This window comes from Chiroxiphia lanceolata, chromosome 2 (assembly GCF_009829145.1).
Source record: "Chiroxiphia lanceolata isolate bChiLan1 chromosome 2, bChiLan1.pri, whole genome shotgun sequence".
Lineage (NCBI taxonomy): Eukaryota > Metazoa > Chordata > Aves > Passeriformes > Pipridae > Chiroxiphia > Chiroxiphia lanceolata.
Window position 1 is genome coordinate 72158066 of NC_045638.1, and position 23287 is coordinate 72181352.

Consider the following 23287-nt stretch of genomic DNA (forward strand, 5'->3'; position numbering starts at 1 on the left):
GCTGCCGGAGCCCGGTGGTTGTGAGGGAGCCCTAGTACGGCCGGCCCTGGCCTCAGCCCCGACGGGTTAGCGAGAGGCCGAGGAGGTCCTTCGCCGCTGATGGCAGCGGACACATGGAGAGGAACCGAGCCCTCCATCAGCCAGGTGTTTGTATTCAAGTGCAGCCGTACGTATCTATGGGTACACATCGTGCATCTCTCTCCGGCAGACTTGCTACTGGGGTGGGAAGGAAATGTGTTCAGCCCAGTCTCTCCCCAGCCCGACCTTTATCTTCGCGGGGAGGACCGAAAAAGCTCCCGGGACAGGGGGCAAGGGTCCCCCGCACCCCGTACCTTCAACTCGACTCAGGGAAAGGAAGAGTCCCCGCCATCTGCGCTCTCCGGGGCGGGAGGGTCCCGGTGCCGGGCTACGGCGGAGTGAGTTGGAGAGCGACGGCGCTCCCAGCGCACGATTGCAAACACCGAGTGGCTGCTTTCTACGCGAAGGGAAGGACATAAACCACCAACGAGCTTTTATTGTTATCATAATCATTATTATCATCGCCATCATCTGCACATAAATAAATAAATAAATATCTCCCGGGGGGAGGGAGTGGGACGGAACGGTATAACCACAGCTGTGTGCCCGGCAGCGACTAAGTCGAAACAAAACCGAGAGCAATTTTTGAAAGAAAAAAAAGGGGAAAAGGAAATATAATAATCCAAGCAGCCTTCGACCCTCCCCATCCGCCTGCTTTCAGGCACCGCCGAGTTACCGGAGAAAGCTCAGGACAGGTATCCCTCCAGGCGGACGCACCTCCCGGCACCGCGCAGCATCCGCGCCCGTCTCGGTGCGCGGGGAGGTCTGCGAGGACCTTCCCGGGCTTGGGGCTGTGCCTGCGAGGAGACAAGTGAGAGAGTACTACGGGGAGACGCCTGGGGTCCTAGGGAGCAATTTATTTACAACAGGGTGCCAGGGTACCCGTCCTCATGGGCCGGGGGTCTAGAAAGACTAGAAAGTCCTTTGTAAATTACACAAATTATACAAAACAGTATAAAATCCTTCGGCTGCATTTCAGCACCGGGGCAGGCAGGCCTCCTTCCCCTGCTCTCGCCACAGTTCCTGGGGAGCCGGGGTGGGTGTGCGGGGGGCTAGGGCGTGACTGCGAGACCTCTGTCGTCCTTCCCCGAGGAGGACGGAGACATGCGCAAGTCCTCGTCGTCTTCCGAGCATTTGATGGTGGAAAGGGATGAGCATTTGCAGCTGTGGCCGCTCCCCCCGCCCCGGTGTGAGCTACTTTTGCCTTCTTTCTTGTGCTTGACCCGTCGGTTCTGGAACCAGATCTTCACCTGCTTCTCGGAGAGGTTCAGGTAGGTGGCGATCTCGATTCGCCGCAGCCGGGAGAGGTACATGTTCGAGGCGAACTCCCTCTCCAGCTCCAGGAGCTGCGTGCTGGTGAAGGCGGTGCGCATCCGCTTGCTGCTGGGCAGCTGGCTGGACGTGCTGTCTGGGAACGGAGCAGAGCGCACGGTCAGGACCTGCCGGACCCGCCGGACACGCCGCCGCCCACCCCGCAGCGTAGGTCACCCCCTGGTCCCCGCTGAGCCCTCCTCGCCGCCCGCTCTGGAGGGTCACAAACCTTCCTCGTCCCCAGGAGGCCGGTGACCCGGCAAGCGGCTGCCAGGCTGGAGTCCGAGCTCACGGGGTACCGCGGCCGCCTCTCCCCGTTCGCACGGCCTGGATCGGAGGCTCGGCGGACAGCAGCAGGGCTTCCCCTGCGCATCGTCCGAGGCACCAGCAGAGAGAGGTGCCGGGACTCCCCGTCCAACCTGCTAGTGCTGGGTAGGGACTCTCCTCCCCCGGTGCCTTCGGCAGGTTCCCCCGGGATCCCCATCACCTCCCCGGTTCAGTGCTGTCATGCAGGCATGCATCACCCCGCTTCCCACCCCTTCCCCCTTACCCACGGAGATGCAGTGGAACTGACGGGGGTCTGGCAGCGGGTAGGCGCTCTGGTAGAGCGCCGGTGCGTGCCCGACGCTGACGGTGGAGACAGAGTGCTGCTGGCGGGCCAGGGGCGAGTGGCAGTACTGGGAGCCGAAGGGGGGGAAGGAGGCCTTGATGAGGGGGATGGCAGGCGGCGGCGGGTGCAGCTGGGAGGCGGTGACACAGAGCGGACAGACGCAGAGCAGCCCGGCCTTGCGAGCGTGGCAGGCGCCGGCCGGCAGCCCGGGCAGCGGGTGCGAGGGGTGCACGGCGTAGGGGAAGAGCGGCGGCGGCGGGCTGCCCTCCCCCTTCTTCTCGCCCGCCTCCCGCAGCACTAGCGAGTCCACTAGGAAGGAGCGCGGCATGGCCCCACGCAGCGCCCGCGCAGCCCCCGCGCGGCGCCGCTGGCCAGCCTGAGTGGTGCTGAACGGGGCCCGCCGCCCGCTTTAAATAGCGCCCGCGCCATGTGATGGCGGCGCCGGGCGCTCAATGGGCTTTCTGTGGCTCTTCTCTTGGCATTCAAGCCGCACGCTCCCTCATTATTTCCCTTGTTAACTAAATGAACTGCATAATGTACTCTATTCTTGTCGACCCCACCCACGCCGTAGCAGGCGGCCTCTCCCCTCCTCTCCCTTTGGCGGGGTTATTTTCTCATTCTCTCGCGATTTAATATTCTTTTCTTTCTCTTTATCGCTCTCCTCCGCTTTCAGCCCAGCTTTCAGCCCGCTCCCCCCTGTTTATTTTGCCGGCTGCAGCCGCGGTCTCCGCCGGCGCCAGCTTCCCCTGCCAGGCCCCCGGCGCCTTTCCCACCTGTGGCACCAGGTCGGCCCCCCAGCCTCGACGGCCTTTCTCTCTCCTCTCGCCTCTGGGATGCTTCGTCCCCACTACCGCGCCTGCAGCCGTCCCCAACCCCGCGGCTTTGTTCACAGCCCGGTGCCGGGACCTGCCGCTTATCGCTGTCGCCGCCGTCGGGCGAAATCTCTGGCCGCAGAGATGTGCCCGCCGTTGCTCCATCGGCAGGGACATCCGCCAGGCCTCTGTGTGGGCGTAGGTGCCCGGGCACAGATAACGGGTATGGAGCGCCACAAGCATCGCGGCTGCACTGGTGCGGGTACAGAAAACCCGACACACAGACACCGCTCCGTGTCGGCGGCACCCGCGGCGGGCGCTTCAGCAGAGGGAGAAGAGGCGCTCGGCTCATTCCGCATTCTTTATACCTGGTCCCTCTGCTCGGTCTTAGCACCTGCCACCGATAACACCTGCCATCGCACCATAGCGCTCCACGTGCGGCGGCCCCGGTCCCGGCCGATCAGGCTCGGCCCCGCATCGCCGCGCACAAGTGCGCCGGGAAGCCCCTGGGGCCACGGGGACAGACGGGGAAACGGCTCATTTCTCCCGAACGATGGGATTTCTCCCGAACGATGGGATTTAACTTAAACACTGCTGCGATGCCTGAATGTTTTAGCACAGGGATCTGCAAAGCTCACGGCAGTCTCCAAAGCGAGTGCGCGTCGGTCAGAGCTAACGCGCACCGGCGCTGCCCCGCGCAGCGGCTCCCGGCGTCGCGCTCTGTGGAGCTTGTTGATTTAGTAGGCGAATAAGGAATGCTAACAAATAAGAAAAAAAATTATCGCAATATCTTCCCCGATTTTCCCGTTTAATATACGGGGAATAAAAAGACGAACGCATCCACCGACTCCTGTCAAAACGTGGAGAGATTGCTCCCTGTAGTAATCTCCCCGCCTCGAAACTAAATGGACTTTTATTAAAGGGGGTGAAAAAAGAGGGAAAAGAAGTAAAAGCCTCGAAAGCAGTGTACTCCCGTGTCTCCGGCTGCGCAGAGTTTGTTGTGTCTGTGTTCACATTCCTCACTGAAATCCACGGGAGTTTTGCCGAGATACTGTTGATGCCCGAGCCTAGAAATATACCGATGTGCAAAAATGAAAGACGAAAATTACAGAGCGAACAAAACCGAATGTTTCTAAACATTCAGTCCCGCAACAATATAGAAAGGATTCCCAAGTGCCCTTCCCCTGAAAGCGTTAACGGGGTTTGGATTTTTTTTGTTTGTTTGTTTTATTTTTAAGGAAAAGGTATTTTAAAACATTTTCCGCTGGAGCTGGAGCCCGGTAAGGGGCACCTCTCCCCGCTGAGAAGCGTCTCGCCACCGGGGGGTGGTGGATTCAGGCTTATGCCGAGGGATTCCCGCTGCCCGGGGGCTGAACCCCGGGGCTCCGAGCCGCAGGGAGGCAAAGGGTTAACAGCTTCTGAATGCACACCAAGCCCAAAGCTACTGGGAAAGAATATCCAAAAAAATAACCAGTTTTTTTTCCAGCCGCTGGACCTTATTGAATGTCATTGAAGAAAGTTTTGAATGCCAGATAAAGAGAGGCGAATTAAAGTGTGTGACAGCAGAGGATAAGCAAACACAAAGAGAACTCTGTCACACTTTGGGCAAAATCCGTGGGCTTTTTACCAAGCCTCTTCGCTATGATTGAATTAAGTAATAGGAAAACATTTTCTTTCAGTTTAGAGCCATTAGACAAAAACTTCAAAGCGAATAACACTTTTTAATGTGCAGCCCAACAATGGAATCTGTTTTGTGCTGAAATCTTTAAATGGTTTGTTGTGCAACTGCGGGCTGAAATAACCTAGACTGCAGCAAAATAGCATCCTTCAGGCCGTTTTATAAGCGTTTGAAACTAGCACAGACCTTTAATCCCAGCCCTTCAAACTAGACCCCCTCTCTGTTTTTTTGCGTCTCCCCACCATTTTTGGGGTTTGTTTTGTTTTATGGTTTTTTTGGTTTTTTGATAGTGGAAATTCTCACCGTGTATTTATTTGCTGTCTCGAAGCGATCGCCGCTAGACGAAAACGGCACCGAGAGCGGGGTAAAGAGCTCCGCCGGCGGGGTACGCACAGCAGGCGGCTCGAGGGGCACGGGTGGCGGGGGTCGGGGGGAACCCCTTCCCGTGCTGCGGGGCGACCCCCGCCCGGACCCACCTGTGCTGCGTGAGGCGGACAGGGCGGCTGCCCCGGCCGTGAGGGGGGGTCCTGTCGGGACAGGGGCCCCGGTGGCACCGGGAAGTGCCGTCGCTTGGGTTCCGGAGGGAAAGAAACGCTGGGTGGTAATCGCTGCCCCCGCGCCCTGCACTCGCTATCACACCCCCCGGAGAAGAGGATGTGGAGGGGGAGGCATTAGAGTGCGCATCAGCTGGGGGACCCTCAGGGAGCAGGGTGTCAGGGATCATTGCGGGGGATGAAGGAGAGAGAGGGCAACAGCGTTAGCACTGAGCCTTGCCTTCCTCCCCGGGGCTGGGTGGCCTATGGCACCGCTGCCTGCGAGAGAAGAAGGTGTCAAACTGCGGCTGCCTAAGGGTAGCTGTGTGGACATCGTCTGAAAAGAGCTCCCCCATCATTTTGAGGGACCAGCCGTCATTGCCTTTTATAATGACGGCTTGTCTCTCCAGGACAGTTGCCCTTACTGTCTGGGAGTGGGAAGTGACACACACCATCAATCCCTAAGCAGAGTATGAAGAGGTGCATTAATCAGAGAGGAGAGGAGGTGAGGATGCAATCTGGCTGGGGTAGGATGGAATCACTATTTCTAAGAAGACCTTGGTAGCTGAGGAGGACCAATGATTTGTGAGTGACTGTAATATTCCCTAGCCTAGTCCAAGAAGTGACTTTCTAATGGCAAATACCAAAATGTAAATCAAAGCCAGTTCTGTACCACAAGCCACACACCGTGTGATGGATTGCCCCAGGAATATGCCTTTTTACATTGGACAAACACAGACAGGAGCAAGTCTGTGAGATATTTGTGCACTCCTTTAATTAGCTTGACCAAAGAATGATTCTGAGTTTACTTGATTAACTAGAAATAGGTTTTTTAAAAATCACTGCCTGATCAGCAAAATTGATTTCTTTGGCTGCTGTACTTGCTTCATTGGTCTCTTACTTTATAGTACAGGACTAACTGCATTAACATATATACAAAATGTTATTTTTGGCTAGTTACTGTTATTACTGGCTACTTATTTACAGCCATGTTCTGTACAGAATGAGTGTTTCCCACGGGCTTATATTGCGCAGTGACACAACAGGGCCTGTGTGACCAGCCGGTTCAGCAGTGTTTATTTCCACAGCATCTCAGAGGAGAGGTGGAGAAAGCTCTGTTCTTCTGCTGGGCCAAGGTGAAGTGAAGAGGGCTGGTACCTGTTTGGGACCAGCAGGTGATGCTTGTGGAGTGTTCGTGTCAGCCTATGTTTGCATGAAACTCAGTGTTTGAAAACTGCAGTGTGTATTTTGTGCACTGATTTTGGTCAAATACTAGAAGCATTTGTCACCCTCAAAGCCAGGGTTCAGGGAAGGGAAACAGTCAGTGAGAAGAATGCAAGTATTAAGTGTCTGCAAAGAAGCCAAACCCCAATTTTTTGTCATGAGCTCAGTGATCTACTTAACACTGTCTGTGAGTACCATCAGAGAAGCACGAATAAAACCCAGTTGGAAGACGGGCCACATCACGTCAGACCAGGAGCCCATCTACAGCCATAACTTCTCTGCAGCAGTGGCTGTGATGGAAATCTAAGGAAGTCTATGGGAAAACAAGAAACATAGAGTGATCCTTCCACAGTTTACTCCTGGCAGCCAGTGATATGCAATATGAGGGATTCCAGAAACATAGGCGATGTTTGTGTTTAATTTCAGTTTTTCCAAAATAAAGGCTAAAACACAGGGTTGGAGTTTTTCCCCCTCCCATGAAGTTGCCTTATGTTTTCCTTCATCTCTTGTCTTATCTATCAATTCCTTCCAAATTTATAACTATAAATTTGGTAGCCTACCAGCAACAGTTTTAAAGGCAGCTTAAAAAAAAGATGGAGAGACTATTTATAGGGACAGATAATGATGGGATAAAAGGGAATGGGTTTAAAATTAAAGAGAAGAGACTTAAGTTATACATTAGGAATAAATTCAGAGGGTAGTGAGATACTAGAACAGGTTGCACAGAGAAGTTGTCGATGCCCCATCCCTGGAAGTATTCAAGGCCAGGTTGGGTGGGGCCCTGAGCAACCTGGTCTAGTGGGTAGCACTCCTGCCCAGTGTGGGTGGAGGGGTTGAAAGTAGATGATCTTTAAGGTCCCTTCAAACCTAAACCAGTCTATGTTTCTATGATCCAGCCCTGCCACATTTCCATCGTGGTTCATTCAGTTTCATCTAGTTGCCATCGTAAGCTATCCAGTCAATAAGTAATCTTGCCAGTAAAGCCTGCGTCACAGGAGGACAAAATCAAAGCTGTTCATCTCCAGGACCTTTATTGTTTTTTTCTTTGATCATTTTCCACAGCAGATATGTAGGGTAGAGATTTGCCATTTAAATCTTCTTCAGTCCCATTGCTTGCTAACAGGGTTGGTCTACAAGGGAATCCTGTACTCATCTTCTAAGAAGACATTATCCTGTTCTGTTTCTCTTCCTTGATCTGAACCTTTCACTGAGGAGGAGGTCTCAAAGAAGTAGTTGTACAGAAATGGTGGAAAAGTAACAGGAAAAGTAGGAATATGTAAAATCAAGCAATTTAAAATAACCTTTTGCTTTTAGAGAGACCACATTTCAAATTGGTGGAAACCTTGCAAGACAAAAGTACACACAGGACAGAAAAGAACTTGAGAGTAATGAAGACAAGGAATTGCAAAAAAGGAACCGGATATTAGTTCTGCAGACATGATTAAATTATGAAATTGGAGATAAAATCCTTCAATCGCAGAATCCCCCCTATTTCCCAGCTTCTTTTTGCTACCTCCTTCCCCTTTATCCAAATTTCTCACCTTTAGGTATTCTGAGTCCCCTACAAACTGAAAGTTATTGAGGTTGTCAGTCTGCTCTTTGAGAACATCCAAAGGGAAATTCTGTCATCATGTATGGTAAGAAACCATATCATATCTGTTATTTATATGAAGCATTTGAACACTTCTCTTTAGCTGATGTACTTCTTCTCAAATTTTAATCACATTCATGAGGCAAGTATTCAACAAACTGTATTGATCTGTAGCATGGGTAGTTGAGCTTATGGGTACACTGGTTTCAGTGCTGGCTTCTTGTCCCCTTCCTGGCAAATTTGGAGGATTTTGCAGTGGTTGTGGTTATTGCTGAATGAGACAGCTGGTTAGTGCATTCTGTGATGTAAGAGAAACAAATAAATGTTTATTAGATTCACTGTTAAAGATCTTTCTTCAACTTCTAAATGAAGTTGTACAGGAAGCTGACAGGAAAAAGCATTTTTCCCCTGTCATTTAAAAAAGAATACCAGAGAGTGGAAGATGTAGAACCAATAAAGTCACTCAAAAACAAACTCCCAGGTGGAGCTCCCCAACAGACAGAAGACATTTCCTAGATGCTTTTGCAATGCTGCTATACAGCCACATGCAGAAACACACTATGAGTGTTGCCAAAAGAGGAATATGGCAATTGGGGCAGGGTGTTTTGCTGGTAGGTTGCACACAGTGAGTGGCAAGGGTTCTGAGAAAAGAGGGAGGCTGGCTTACCTGCCCCAGGGTTTCCTGGCCACTGCTGGTGGCATAGTGATAGAGCCTGAAAGTTCCAGATCAGAACTGTGTAGCTCAGTTCCTTCTTTTGTGTTGACAAATATGTGTTCTTCAAGTGTTTATCGCACATAAATGTCAAATGATTATCTTAAGTGTTTATTCAGCTTGTGTAAAGCAGACCTTACCAAGGCATATTAATTCCTTTAACTTGCCAGCCCTGACAGTAGCCTGAGAAAAGGAACACTTTGAACTGAGAAAATAATTTCTTCTTTTCATTACATTTTGAAGACTTAAAAAACCCTTTTGAACACAGTAGAGTATCCAGAACATATTAGGTCACATGTGTTTGTGTCTGCATATTTGGACATGAACCAGTATATTATATTATTAAACATATCAATTGACATATCAAATGTATAGGATGAGAGAGTACACCCATGCACAACCATAATGTGGCAATTTTATAGAAATATTTTCCTGGAAGCTGAATGCATGGAAATCTTCCAGTTCACACAGAGCATTTTCTAGAGAAACGAAACAACCACTGGTTAACAAAAACAACATCAGGGATATTAAGTCAGTACATGGCAAACATATGTGATGGCACTGCAGTTTTTGTGTATTTCAAATGCAAGTAAAGCCTGTAAAACTCTTTTTTCTGCTTCTTTGTTTTTGTAAGTATGATGACCCAACACATACTAAGTTTGGATTTGTAGTTGTTATAGTCTGTCCTGGATTAGTAGCAGACCTGGGAATTTTCCTACTCAAAACACAAACATCACAAATAGGAATTCATGCCCTTTTGCTGTTGGATCTTTATCTTCCACATTTGGAGAGCAGCATCCTGTGACTGTCCTGTGGCTGTCCTATGTCCTGTGTCCCTGTGTACCTGGTGTGTAGAATCACAGCTGAGCTGCTGCTGGGGATGCACATGAGCAAAGAGGTTCAAGGCACCTCTTGGAAGAGTTCACTTCTTGGCTTTAGCCTAGTGCCCCAGTCCTTCCCATCATGGGCTAAGGTGGTTCCCTCCATTATGTTTCAGCAATACTGTCCGTCACATGATCCCAAGCAGAGCTGTCTTGTTTTGGGAAGATAGCCCAAAGCCACGTGCTCTGATATGGAAAAGATTATCCCAAAATATGAACCTTATGCCAGAGAAGTTCAATAGGAAGGCAGTATACTCCAAAATACAAGTTGGGTACCATAGACTTCCGGAATCCCAAAGAACTTGTCAGACCCTTGAACTTCAATTCTTGCAGTTTGTGTGAAATAGTTGCCTATGAAAGGATAAATTTATGGCCATATAAATGCTTATTGGCAGCCTTTCAAAATATTCTTTAACCCCTGCAAGAAATTAATAATCTTAGTCAAACTTTATTCCTCATGTAGTTCTACTGTGGATGCATAAACTCTTCTCAGTACGTCACCTTCCACTTAGTACAGACATATAGGGAATGCACTGTTTTAAGAGGAGGGAGTCTACATAAGAGCTGCCCATTGACTTTTAAACATAAGAGTTGGCCACCTTTGTAGTCAGTGCACCTGCGCAGAGGAATTCATTTGACTTATTTTAGAAATCCTTAAAGTTTCAAAAAAAATCCCACCAGAAATGCCTACCTGGTGCTATATTTTAGGTATCCTAAAATGCCTAACCCAAATGCATGTGCCCAGCTGAAGTCCACTTGTACTCTCTCTCTGTGCTGTTCTGCCTCAGCTGTTGCCTTTTCTCATGGATGGAAGCTGCAATTCTTCAGAGCATGGACTCTTCAGAAGCCATGGGGTTGCCTAGTGTGGGCTGCATGGAACCCCTCTACTCCCACTTTGACTTTTACACATGAATCATTGCTTTTTTGACACCTCTTGCAGCTTGTATAGGTGAGGTCAGAGCCTTTTAATTCTGCTCCTGTCCCAGAGTATGGAAACTAGTTAGAACCCTGTGTGGGTTTGGTCTCCCTGTCATGGGATACCAAACTGATCCATTAGATTTTAGCCATTTCTCTTTGCTCTGTATTTTCTAAATTTTCCCTCTAGTTTTTCAATTTCGCTCCTTCTTTGCGTGCTTTCCCTACTTTTCCTTCTCTTCCTCAGACTGTTTGTCATTTTCTCCATCACCATGTTCCCTCACTGTATCTCTTTTCTTCTCTTCAGTCAGATCACTATCTCAGTAAATGGAACAAATCTAATCACTTTTTATCCGGAAGTGTGAGAGAAAAGGTTTGAGTTGCAAGTCTTCCAATTATTACCTACAAAAGGTAAAACTAGGGGGGTTGATAATGTCTTCTCCAAATTTTTCACATTATCCTGATGAAGGGTTAGGGAAAAAAAAATAAAGAGCATACCATAAAAGGGCAGTATTTTGTCTGCTGCAGATTAGGAGACTCTACTGTCTTGGTCACAGGCCCATAAAAAGAAATGATAAGTTAATACTGCCATAAAGAGCAGGCTGGCAGAGAAGCAATGTTGCAATCTGGAAAGATGAGGAGATAAATTTCAGAAATTTCTGCAGATGTCAGGAGACTAATTGTGCCCAGAGGTGAACAAATACTTAAGCTCAGTCTTCAGCATCAAATGAAAAAGCTCAGCACTTGCACAAACTGTCCCTTCTTCTTCTCCAGAGATTTTAACCAAACTTCCACTTGTTCTTTTTTTCATGAGCAAGCTTAGATCAGATGTTGAAATACTTTCCTTCATGGTTAAAAACAGCTGGAAAGGGACTGAAAGAGGGGAAGGTATCAAAATTCCAAATCCAGGGTGGCTTTTTGTTTGTTCATTGGTAACTTAATGTACACACAGCAGTGTCTAGGACATCGTCTTAGCTAAGTAATATACTGGTCAAGTTGCTTAAGTAAAAGATAGGAGACTCTCTGCAAGAGGAACATCATTATTACAGCAATGTTTGAAGGGTAAAACTATGACCAATACATGTTCTCCAGTTGTTTGGCCATTAAAATAGCCACAGATTTGGCTTGACCCAATAGAGAAATCAAGGTCACATAAAGGAGCTTAAATATCTGCTCACCAGTACTGGTATGACACAGACATCTCTTCCTCAGCCACTTCTGTGTCTGGTAGCAGGCAGGTAGTGCAGAGCCCTCTCTGCAGCTCTTCTGCCATCCACAAAGACTCTTCATCATTGACAAAGGCAGAGCAAGAAAAAATGGAACTAGCCCTCATACTTGCATTTTCAGTTTTATCCCCTTTGACAGATGAGCTGTCCTACACCAAGAAAAAACAAACTGAAATGTGCCTGCCATGAGTTTCCACCTCATTTTCCTGCCTTTCATGTCACCAAATCCCTTTGTTTCCTCATATCAGGAGAGTTCTTCCTCCCTTCAGAAGGGATAGGAGTTTTTTATCACCAGTGGTCTCAAAACTACATCTTCCTTTTGGAGCTGAGGCAGTGAAGGAAAGCTCCTGAGCCCAATTTGCTTTCCTGTTCCAGGCAGGATTCTGCAGCACCTCAGTATAGGAAGCACCTTACTCTCCCATCAGCTACCACCCCGCATGACCAGCCAGGATGCTGTGCCCATAGTTTCTGGAGAGGCTGTCTGAGAGTCCCTGACATACTTTCCTAAGACATCCCCAGAGGGATAAAAGGCGGGGGTCAGAGTAATTTGTTTCTCCACAGCAAGTTTGCAGGAACAAGCAGCATTCAGGGTGTTCCCCAGGCCCAGGGGGTGCAGCCCTCAGCTTTTCCTGCTGACCTTCGCTGCTGCCTTTTCTCACATGGGGGATGTTTGTGTGTGGTTGTGAAAGGGTGTCTCTTGTTTGTGCCACGGCCATCACCACATAGCACACAATGACACACAGGCTGCTTGGGGACAGCCTCTGAGGTGACAGCGGCCTTGTGGTGCTGCTGGCTGGGTTTTGGCAGGTCACAGTGCTGGCCATAACCAGGAGTCCTCAAGCTTGGTGTCCATGGCGGTAACAGCTCCACAATTTCTGTGCTGTTGCATATTTCAGAAAGGCTTCTCTGCCTCTTCCTAGAGTAATACGATTTAGATCAGTGCTAAAATCTTGCTTTGAAGGAAGGAGACCTGAGAGAATTACTGTATTGGTTGCATGGGATAGGGAAAAAGAGCACGAGAGCATGCATGTGTTGTGCTCGTCTATTCAGGACTTTTCCAACCTTGTCTGTAGGTAAGTTGCTCCTTTGAGACAGATGTTTGCAATCTAAATTAGGTCTAAATCTAAAATACTTTGCAGACATGACAGCAAATCCCATGTAAAACCTGCCCAGAAGTAGGCTGAATACCCAGTGAAGGCTGCTAATACAGAATCAAAATCATGACAAATGTTTCCCACTCTCTGAAAAACAAAGTCAAAGAAATACATAAGATGCCAGTATAACTAAACATAATAAAAAAACCCCCAAACTAAGACCACACAAACAAAGGTGCAAGTCTGAGTCTGAAAATCACTGTCGTGGCTTCCACAAAGCCTAAAAGTATGCAGAATGTAATTCAGCTGCTTGTTAGCTCAGGTTATTTGTCAGGAATCAATTCAACACTGTAATGCTCTTCTGAGACCAGCTCATTCTGCAAACTCCCAACCACTTCGGAAGCTGCTGTCAGTGGGCTCTTTGCCTGGGAAGCATTGCAGGTCCTGTCCCATCTCTGCCACAGCTTGGAAATTTTGTTTGAGGTTTTAAGAACACTACCTTGTTTTCTGTGTTTTCTTTTACATTTGAATTGTATTTCTCCTGTTTATATGAGCTTGTTCAACCCAGGCAATGTGGGAAAAGCAGTGTAAGTTCAACACCCCTTGCACATGTCCCTTTGACAGCCCCTTCAGTTATGCTTGCAAGTGAGAAATAGCAAAGGTTACCACTGCTTCAGTTCTCTTGAGAGGAAGGGAAGTCAGCCAAGATAAGAGTGTGTGCAAGGTAAGAGCACTACCACCTCCAGTTTCAACAAATATTATTTTTACTATTTAAAATTTTATGGTAAAAATGAGGTAATAATTAGGAGAAGTTCTCCGTTGGCCATGGAAAAATGTCACCAACAGAGTCTCACAGAAAAGCTCAGGAGAGAGAGGCACATGTTTCATTGGAGTTAAAAATTAACAAAGGACATCAAACAAAAAAATAACCCATTCATTTGATATTTTTTTAAAATGGTAAGTTTGTAAAAAAAAAAATGTTGCCATTAATGATGCATTTGGTTTTTATTTCTCAGACCAGCATATCATACTTATTCTGTCACTGCTCCAATCTGTTGTTTAACATCAGCCTCTGGGCAGTTGGGCACAGTGAATGGCTGCTGGCATTTGTCCACCTCTGCCTCCAACAGGACCAGTGCTGAGAGACTGTGGGCCCTTACAAGGGAAAAACTACTACATCTATGCTTCTTTGCCTCAAATTAAACTTTATTTCTTAAATATTATCACATCTTCGAGTTTCTGGTCAAATGTGCTTTGAAGTCAGTGGAAGAAATGCCACTGCTCACAATGGCTTTCGAACACCTACCACCTTGTAGTGCTTTCCATGGGTCTGTAGTTGTCCCCTCTTCAATGGATTTGTTTTGTGCTGTTCTTCACACCAGCAAGAGGAATAAGTTTCAGCATCCTCTGATCCTCCTTCCACTTCATGGTTTATCCTCACAAAGCTCTATACACCATTCTAACCTGAGGGGGTCCATGGAGCGCTGTGCAGCCAACCACCCCACGTCCTGAATGTACCAACAGCAACAGCAGGAGCTGCTGAGCTGTGCTCACACTTTAGGGGGCCTTCAGAGAAGGGAAGTCTTGTGTGACCAAATCCAAGGTAGGCACTCATGTCAGGCAACACAACTTGCTTAAGATGTGTTTATTACATTAGGGGTTTTGTAGGGAGCAATAGCATTATTTTCAAGCAAGTCCCTAGCTATCTCCTTATATCACACTTAGGCTTGGTTGATAGAATGGTTTGAGTATATGCAAGTCAAGTGCTTTCTGGAAAAGAACAAATTGGGAAGCTCTGCCCAAGAGGCATGTGAAATGGGATACAGCCTGTAAACATGGGCATGAGGACCTGAACCGGTAACTGGGCCCTCAAGAAGCAGCAAAGCAGAGGCACAGTGGAAACATTTGGACCAAATCTTGCTCAGAAGATGGTCCCTCATCTGAAAATGAATGTAGAAGATGAGATTGCAGAGGCTTCAGGCTACACACCTGCCCCTACTATGCTGTATTGCTGGTTGGGTCAGTGCAGCCCCAGAAGACAAAGTACACCCACCCATGAGGACAAGCATGTTCTCTCCGTAACCAGGCCATCCAAATCCACCATGCTCAGTCTGCGACTTTGTGTCCAAGTTATTGAGTGGATGGAAAGCTGAACCACAATGGTAAAGCAATACATTTAAAAACTAAATACTGTTTGTTCCACTCCATATAAGTAGCCATGTTTTGACCCCTTTGCTGAAGAGATTTCAAGGCTCTGGGTCACTAAACTTAGCTTTCTCTGCTGACAACCGTAAGCGTGACTTCCATAATGCACGTATCAATCACGGAATGCAGGAAACCACAATCAATGTACGGCCTGTCTCCATCTACCTGCACAGTAGCGACTATTTCCTGGAAGGTCACTTTTATGAAGCTTCACCTCCAAAAGAAGAGTGTAAAGCAGAGTACATGCTCACTGCTTGGCTTCTTCTGGAGGACAATTGCCCTGCAAGCTGTGCACAGTGCCTTCCAGCACAGGAGGCTAAATCCCAAAGAGAGAATAATAATGTGCCTGAGTCACATTTGCTACTTTGTCATCCATTGCAGAGCTCTGCATCCAGAAGTAGGAAAGCACTGAAGAACAAGGGTATTAGAGCCCAGAAACAACCAAAGCCCTATTTCTGTGTTAACTGCAGTACAATATCTCCACCTTATTGTACAGACTTGATGAAAACTATGGTATTTTTAACCTTTGATGACACTAGGAGTCAGAGAAGGCTCTGAATTTACAGGTTTTACATCAGTTGACATTTTTCATTTTTTTATTAGTATCATTAGAATAGAATAAACTTGTGAGACATAAGGACATAAGTTCAATGCAATTAGTTAATATAATTAATAACAGGAAAGACGCTTTTCATCTTCTATTGCAGAAGATGAAAACCAGACATAAATATATTCTTGAGCTTTTTTTTCTGCGTATGTCTCAAAGGTTCCTTTGTCCACTTTCTAGATTGCTCTTAGAAATGCCTTTTTCAAGCGGTGATTATTCATGTTTTCACAATGGACATGGAGGTCACTATTAGAATCAAAAAATTAAAACCTCCAAATTTTTCTTTTGCCATTAACTTCTAATATGGAACAAAAAAAGTCTTTATTTCCTTCAATAATAGATAAGGGTCAAAGGCTACACATTAAAATCCCCTCCATTAGGCACAGTCAATTGAATTTTGAAGTTGGGTTTTCTATTCTGGAGTCTTGGTTGGGAACTAAATATAAGAAGAAGTCACATTTCCTGGAAAAAAAAAAAAGCCTGAGGACAAAGGGACCTGCTCATGAGTGTTCACACGACTCTGGGCTATAGCAGCACTACAGACCAGGTTCTGACTCTTAGCTCTAAGGAGGCAGTGATGGATGATGTCCCAGTGTGAAGGCTGAGCAGTGATAAATGAGGCAGCCATGCTGAGCACACTCAGGGTAGCATGGTAGTTTTACAACACATCATAAAACAACACTGGCTGCTGCTTTGATGGACAAAATTCATGGAGACCGGAGAGGAAATATCAGTTGCCTGTGACAAGGCATTGGGAAGGTCTGACTGGCAACTGAATGCAAACAAGAGCACCTTTGCTGGTGCTTCTGCTGGGAGAGCAAAGACAGCTATTTTGTAGGTAAAGACAGCTTGTGCCTTTTCTCTGTGGATGGCCATTGAGGAGCTGTGGGTCAAGAATGCTGAGTAACCCAGGAGACAAAATCTCTGAAGCATTTTGAACCTTGGTCTCAGACACATAGGTATGGTGGGACATTTGGGACCTCGCTCCTGGACTTTGGAAAAAGACAGGTGCCAAAACTGTGTGGTAAAAAATTCACAGAGATTCGCTGACTGAGTTCATGTTTTCACCAGTCCTTGAGTGTATTTTCCTTGTTAAAGGTAGGTGCCCTCAAGCCTGGGTGAGAGGCGAGTTGCCAGCTGATACATCTTCAGCGACCAATTTCTGTGACCTGCAGCTCTGCGAGAGCAACCAGGGACAGCACTGGGTCTGGCTGAGACAGGGAGCTGGTGTGGGTGGCAGGGGGTAAGAGGGAAAGAGGTGTTGAAGAGGATTAAAGTGAAATCAAAGTAACAGCCCTTTGCTAATTGCCCATTTCATTGTCTTAGCTGTTGGCCCTGGATGGCACAGAGTGGCATGGTAAGAAAGCAAGGCGAGTGGGAGTTCAAGATACCAAAGCATGGGCTTAGCAGAACAACCACTGTCCAGGTTTGTGGTAGAATATAAAGCCAAACATACAGTCTCTGACACACAGAGGGAGGGGAAGAAGGAGGAAGGAGAAGGCTAGCTGGCCCTCACTGCCAAGTGGGAACCAGCAGCAAATACTCTCTGAAGGTGGTCCCAGTTTTTTCCTGGAAATACAGGAGTGTTCCTCTTTGTATGGCATTTACCTAAACGTAGCAGGTACTAAACCTCCTTCACAGACCTCCAGAAACATCTGGCACACTCATTGACTATGTAAGAGTGGGCTTGGCTGCCCCTTGGCTGCCCAGATGCTGGAGTCAAGGGGAAATAAGTCATCTGGGCTTGCTGTAGTTCATGGAGGGAGGGAGGCATCACAAGCCATTGACTAATCCCCCAGCAGGGCAATCTCATTTCCCTAGAACCCCATCCCAAAATTCAGTGACATATATCACCTGTCAGAGTCACACTCCACATCTGAGCAATGACTGTAACCACACTGCAGTTACATTATCCAAAGCTGAAAACTCTCCTGCACATGACTGACTTTCCCCATGTGAGCACATGGTGTTAAGAAGTTAAGAACATGCAGCGGTTCTTAGAGGCAATACTGAAGACAGAGAGCCTTTAAGACAATTTTCAGTTCCTTTTGCCCTTCACAAAGTCAGAGTGTCTTAAAAAAGGGCCCATCCTTTCTTCAACTGAATGATTCAATTTTTCTTATTTGATAAAATTTATCCTGTGTAATGGGCTAGATAGATGACCTACAATACTGGCCCTCTTTGAAATCCCTAACTTTCTCGATCCTGTAAATGTATATGTCATTGGGGTTCTAGGTCCCGCCTGAAAACAACATATAGCTAAACTGAAAAAAAAAAACAAACCTTCACCAGAAGAAAAATGGAGATGAGGAGCATGGAGGCAGTGAACAGTGATTCGAGAGCAATAAATGGAAATATTGATCTTAGGAATGAGAAGGTTGTCCTCCAGGCTCCAGGGTACAGAGTACATGTCCCCTCAAACTGAACTCAGGGTGAGACCCCTACACAGAAGTATCTGATCCTCCTGTCCAGTCTTCCTCAGCCACCAACAGCAATGTGGTCCTATGAAATGTATGCAAAGATTCAAAAGTGAGATGTCAAAGGGGGAAAAACACAGTTATGGAAAGTATCAGAAACCAAATAAATTGAAACAAGTATCCTGTCCTGTACACGGTCTGCTGTGCCTGCTATCAGGAAAGTTCACTTTCCTGTAGTAGACACCATCCCTATCACAGATTGCTTGGCACCTCTCCTTTGAAAAACCCTTAGTCCCACCTCTTGTCAACCCAGCAGCGTATAATCCTGAAGTTTGGATTACCCAAAGTTGTGTGACGTGTGTAACTACAGATGGTCCAATAATAGCAAGTTGGACATTTCTCAGAAAAATACGTATTTCTACCTATGCTTGATGCAAAATTTTTATTCACTGTGAAATGGTGAAAGGACTAGACCTTCCTTAAAAGGGAATTTCTGCTCCTTCATTGTGCCTGAGATGCACACGGATGGGTAAAGATGTCATGAACTCTGAGCTTGGCTTGATACCCTGGGCTCTCATGTATGTACTACAGAGCACTCTCTGTGCAAAGCAAGGGAGAAAGAAGCACACTTCAGATCCATGAATTGCTAAATTGCAATTCAGAACAAATGTTGCCCTACAGCTGCCAAAGTTGAATGCAGAGGAATAGGAAACCTGGATCCAGTCCCAGGCAGGGTATGTTTGGTCTGATGCAAACAAACATGTTTGCATTGATCTGGACCTCAAAACACAGCAGGAAACAAAACCAGTCTCCAAGCAGGAGGACATTAGCCCTCATGACTCAAGACCAAGATGTAAGAAATATCAATGGGGCATATTCAGTGGCAGCTTTGCAAGGCAATGGGACCTCAGAACTACAGCTGCTGGCCATTGCCTGCACCCTGTTCTGCACTCATCCTTCCGCGGGCTTCTTGACCTGCTCCTCTGTGTAACCCTGCAGCGTCCCCCATCAAGTTGGGCATTTTTACCCAGAATCCCCAAAGACTGGCTTTGTAGTTTTCATTTCTTTTTAACTTGTGTTTGGAGAGACATTAAGGTCTCCTGTTGTATGATTCCTTTTGATCGGTGCACTGCAGTGAAGTGTATGGCTGCAAACTCCCTTCTTTGCATGCTGGGGAGTGAGTTCAGTTTTCCTAACAAGACAGTGTCTCCACTGGTTTAGGATCCTCTTCAGGTTCAGAATGAGGGTAGTCATCACTTCTGCCTCTCATCTGAATGATAAGCAATACAGAGAGCTCCAGATCTCAGTGAATAATGAGTCCGGCTACCAAAAATCATGTTTGCAATAATAAATCTGAACTTGTCTTCTTTGTTTGTGGTGTTTTCTAACCAGTAGCAGCCACCTTTTCAAACTCTCATTCGCAATTGGGACACCATGCAACCTGTTATGGCTGTTTCTTAGCCCAGGCCAAGAATATCTTATTACTGGGACTGAGAAAAATTAGAAATCAAGAGACATTCATCAAGTCTGCCAAACCTGGTAAATGGTAAAGCTCATTTTTTTTGCTGCTGCTGCTGCTGTCAGATCAGCCTGTCCCATTTGCTGTGCTGATCTGGCAAAAGGTAACCCAGAGGAAGACTTTCTGTCCCATTGCAGACTCTCCCCACAGCGCTCTTTCCCTGACCCTATGTCTTCAAGACATTCTCCTTTCTGCTCCTTTTCATTTGGTCACTCATTTCTGTTACCTTGGACACAAGGCTTGTGCTTGTAGCTGCTCTGCTTTTCATCTACAGAACAAGTCCAGCTCCAACCACCATTGAGCCTCTGAATTAGATTTAGTTTTTTCTCCACTTTTTTTCTTTACTCTTTACTTTGTCTTTCCTGCTGTGGTCTAAAAAAATTATATTTGGCTCTTGTTTCATAAGCTAAGAAAATGACACATTAAAAAAAAGCACAACCATAACTGCTTTTACCTTCCCAAGTGAAACAACATCCAAACTCCCATGTTCTCTTGAATGGATAACAGTGGTAACTGAACCTGGATGAAAACTCTTGAAGACAATTTTCTATCATATAGAAATCTATCATATAGACATCTTTGTCAAAATCAAAATGTGCCTAAGGAAGATACCAAGCATGAGAAAATTTCAGTTAGAAGAACTTGCAGTGGTTTTATTATTCTTTATTATTCCACACTAAAGGATATTGTGACATATTCAATTTTGATAAAGTCAAAATACAGTGATTTGATATTTTTATTCTAGTACTGGTGCTATTGTAGCACATATCATTACCTAACATTTTATTATGATGTTTTCTCTTTATTAAAGTTAAATGAACTGTAAAATGAAAATGTACTGAATCACCAAAGCAAAATCTTTCGAGGATACTAAGTCATACTTTTTTTTTTTATTCAAATGTGAATTCAGCAGGAATTTTTAGGTGCTGGCTTTGCTCAGTATGAAATGCCAAGGAGCATACAGAGCACTCCTCTCCCTTCTTCCAGCCTCCTTGCAATGGAACAGTTGGCTTCCTGTTGCTCCGAGTACACTCCCATCCATCATGGGACTCTTTTTATAGGTAGCAGGTTACTATTATTTTGAAACACAATTCATGAGCTGCCAGTAACACCATAGGTTGGCTTTAAGGTTGATGTGTCTGATAGCAAAATGCATCAAGCACAAACCATGTCATATCTACTTATGGGAAGAAAAATCACCTGTTTGTGCTCAGGAAATATGAAATCAACAAAAAACTATGTTAGTTCAAAGGAAAACACAGAAGCAAATAAAGTTCACATCAGTGCAGAGTAGATAAAATGTCAGTTCTCTGCCTTTTGACTTCTGTGAAGCAGAATTTAATGAAACCTTTCTAATAAAATGCCAAAATGTTTGAACTCATCTACTTGGACCAAGTCAGAGTGCACTGACTACATGCTCACTACAGCTTAAGATTTTTGGTTTCAGTTTCACAATAGTAATTCTTCATTAAATTTAGTTGAAATGGGATGTGTATTTAAAGCAAACAAGGACATTCACATGGCCTTTTCATTGGATTGACTAAAGCTGTTCAAACTCCTGATTTCAGGCAAGCCTTAGCCATGTTCTGTCACTGATGAGGCTGAACTGATATGTGGAAGGAAGGTATCTGCAAGAATCTTCAAAGCTGAAACATGACATGGCTCAGTGGGAAGACATTACTGTACCATGAACTTCTAAAAATTAATTTTCCTGCCCAAACATTCTCTATTACTTCTCAGATTGAGATAACATTTCTACAAGTCTGTATGGAGCAAAGTGAACTTTGCTGCTGAGATTGAAAGTCTAGGGAAGAGCCATGGGCAAATTGCTATTGAATTTCTTCTTCATGGGATAATTTAACAGAGATCATGTTCAGTATGATCCATGTGACTTTTGAATGGAGTAGAGATGACGTAAAACTTCTCCTTTTTTTTTTTTTCTCACAACTGTGATGCCAGTCTGTTTTATGCAGTGACTTAACCTTTTAGCCCCACACAGGTATAAATCACTTTGATGAAATGCTTACAGACCTGTAACCTCTTCTTGCAACCTCATCCAAAGAGTTGATCTCTAACTGACTTTCCTGCATTTGCTCACCTATATCTGCCTTGGCACAGTGGAAGCAAAAAAAGCTGGTTTTAGTAACAAAACCACCACATTCTCTCCTTCTCATAGAAATCATTAAATATCTCATGAGAGACTCAGCAGTGGTCCAGTGAAAATTCCCTTGTCCTTTTGTTCTAATCCTACTACTATGAGCAGAAACAATTAAAACTGAGGTTTTGACTCTAGAAGTGCATTGGTGTCAGGGGTGGACCCTCTCTAATTCCTGTTTGCAGTCTGGGAGCCCTGTAAGAGAGTGGTTAGTCTTTACTGTGCATCCCCTGTAGACCCAATAGGGAAAGCATGAACACTTGGCTATTCCTTTCCAAAAAGTGTAGGTAGCTTCTATTCCTTTCCATGCCTCCTGGAAACAGCCCATCTACCTTAGTTACCATCTAGTCCTCAAACCTGACAGCAGAGAATCATAGAATCACCAACTATGCTGAGCTGGAAGGGATCCATCAGGATCATTGAGTCCAAATCCTGGCCCTGTGCAGGACACCCCAGGAGTCACACCATGTGACTGAGAGCATTGTCCAAACACTTCTTGAACTCAGGCAGGTTTGGTACTGTGACCATTTCCCTGGGGAGCCTGTTCCAGTGCTCAACCACCCTCTGGGTGAAAAACATTTTCCCTGATATCCAGCCTAAACCTTCTCTGACTCAGTTTCATGCTGTTTCCTCGAGTCCTGTCACTGGTCATGAGAGTGAAGAGGTGATGCAGTGCCCACTAGACCTGTCCATTCTAGAACTTTAGAAGCAGTGTCTTAGCTTTGTGACTGCTGTCATCCAGCTAGGATGCTAGTTATGGTACTCAAGAGAAAGGTGAAAGAATCATAATCATTATCATGCTCATTTCCACCAGACTTTGGTTCTACAGTATTTCCCTTTCTTTAATGTAGAGTTGTGACAAGACATGAAACACTGGGCAGCTGGAAGGTGTATTTCTCTCCATTGTCCGGCTGTGACTCTCAGAGCACTAAAAATTGCTGAAGATGTTGCCTTCATGAATCTTACATCCTTCTCCAGGCTGATGGATGTGAGAATATGTATAATACCCCATTGTCTGCAGTCCTACACGATATAGGCACTTGCTCATTACTGTACTTTGGCAGGATTGTCTCCTCATGTGTACAGTTTAATACACACACTGTCATCACCACAATAAGATTTGTTTATATGCTCTACGTTTTAAACTACAAAGTTGTTAAAATGTTTGGGGCTTAGGTTTGTGTTTTTTTTTTTTTAATGGAACTTTAACTTGTGAATCTAACATTTTTGGAGAAAGCTCAGATTGTTAAGGAATCAGCAGGACACATCACCAAGTTACAATAGGTTCACTTTCATGTGGATGCTGTAGCAGGCTAGCCTTCATGGAAAAACTCTGAATGTGAATTTAGCTAGTTTTGGATAAAGACGCCTTTCAGCGTCAATAAACACCATGAATGCAGCCACGGTAGAGTTACAACTTAATGAGATGAGGGGAAGTGCACAGGGTCAGGCCTCATCTCCCGGCCTCTGTCATGCTAATCAGCTGGGCAGCCTGCAGCTGAAAAACTGCTGGAATTTTTATTTGCATTTCATTTAGTTGGAAGGAAATTGACCCAGATGGTCCACAAAGGCAATAGAAGGCTGGCAAGCAGTCTAGTGCTGCACACTTTTCTGAGGGGCTGCACTTGTCCGCCCGTCCCTCTTGGAGCCCAAAACATAAAAGATTAAAACAGCGTAAGGGAATTGATTTCATGATTTTTAGATAATTTCCCTAAGATT

General features: G+C 46.0%; 1 protein-coding gene across 1 annotated transcript; it reads right to left on the reverse strand.

The window, feature by feature from the left end:
* Positions 1-544: 544 nt before the first annotated feature.
* Positions 545-2375, reverse strand: GSX1 (GS homeobox 1). Its single transcript, XM_032679794.1, has 2 exons — positions 1940-2375; positions 545-1486 (listed from the first exon to the last, which is right to left on the reverse strand). Exons 1-2 carry the CDS (start codon positions 2325-2327, stop codon positions 1131-1133), a joined length of 744 nt encoding a protein of 247 aa, XP_032535685.1. The 5' UTR covers positions 2328-2375; the 3' UTR covers positions 545-1130.
* Positions 2376-23287: the final 20912 nt, after the last annotated feature.

What these genes read in the sequence shown, in the direction of transcription:
- GSX1 (XM_032679794.1), bottom strand. Translation starts at nt 2,327, where the DNA reads ATGCCGCGCTCCTTCCTAGTGGACTCGCTAGTGCTGCGGGAGGCGGGC. An exon ending in GTTCCACTGCATCTCCGTGG is followed by an intron (nt 1,487 to 1,939) that starts GTAAGGGGGAAG and finishes CTCCGTTCCCAG; the next exon opens with ACAGCACGTCCAGCCAGCTG.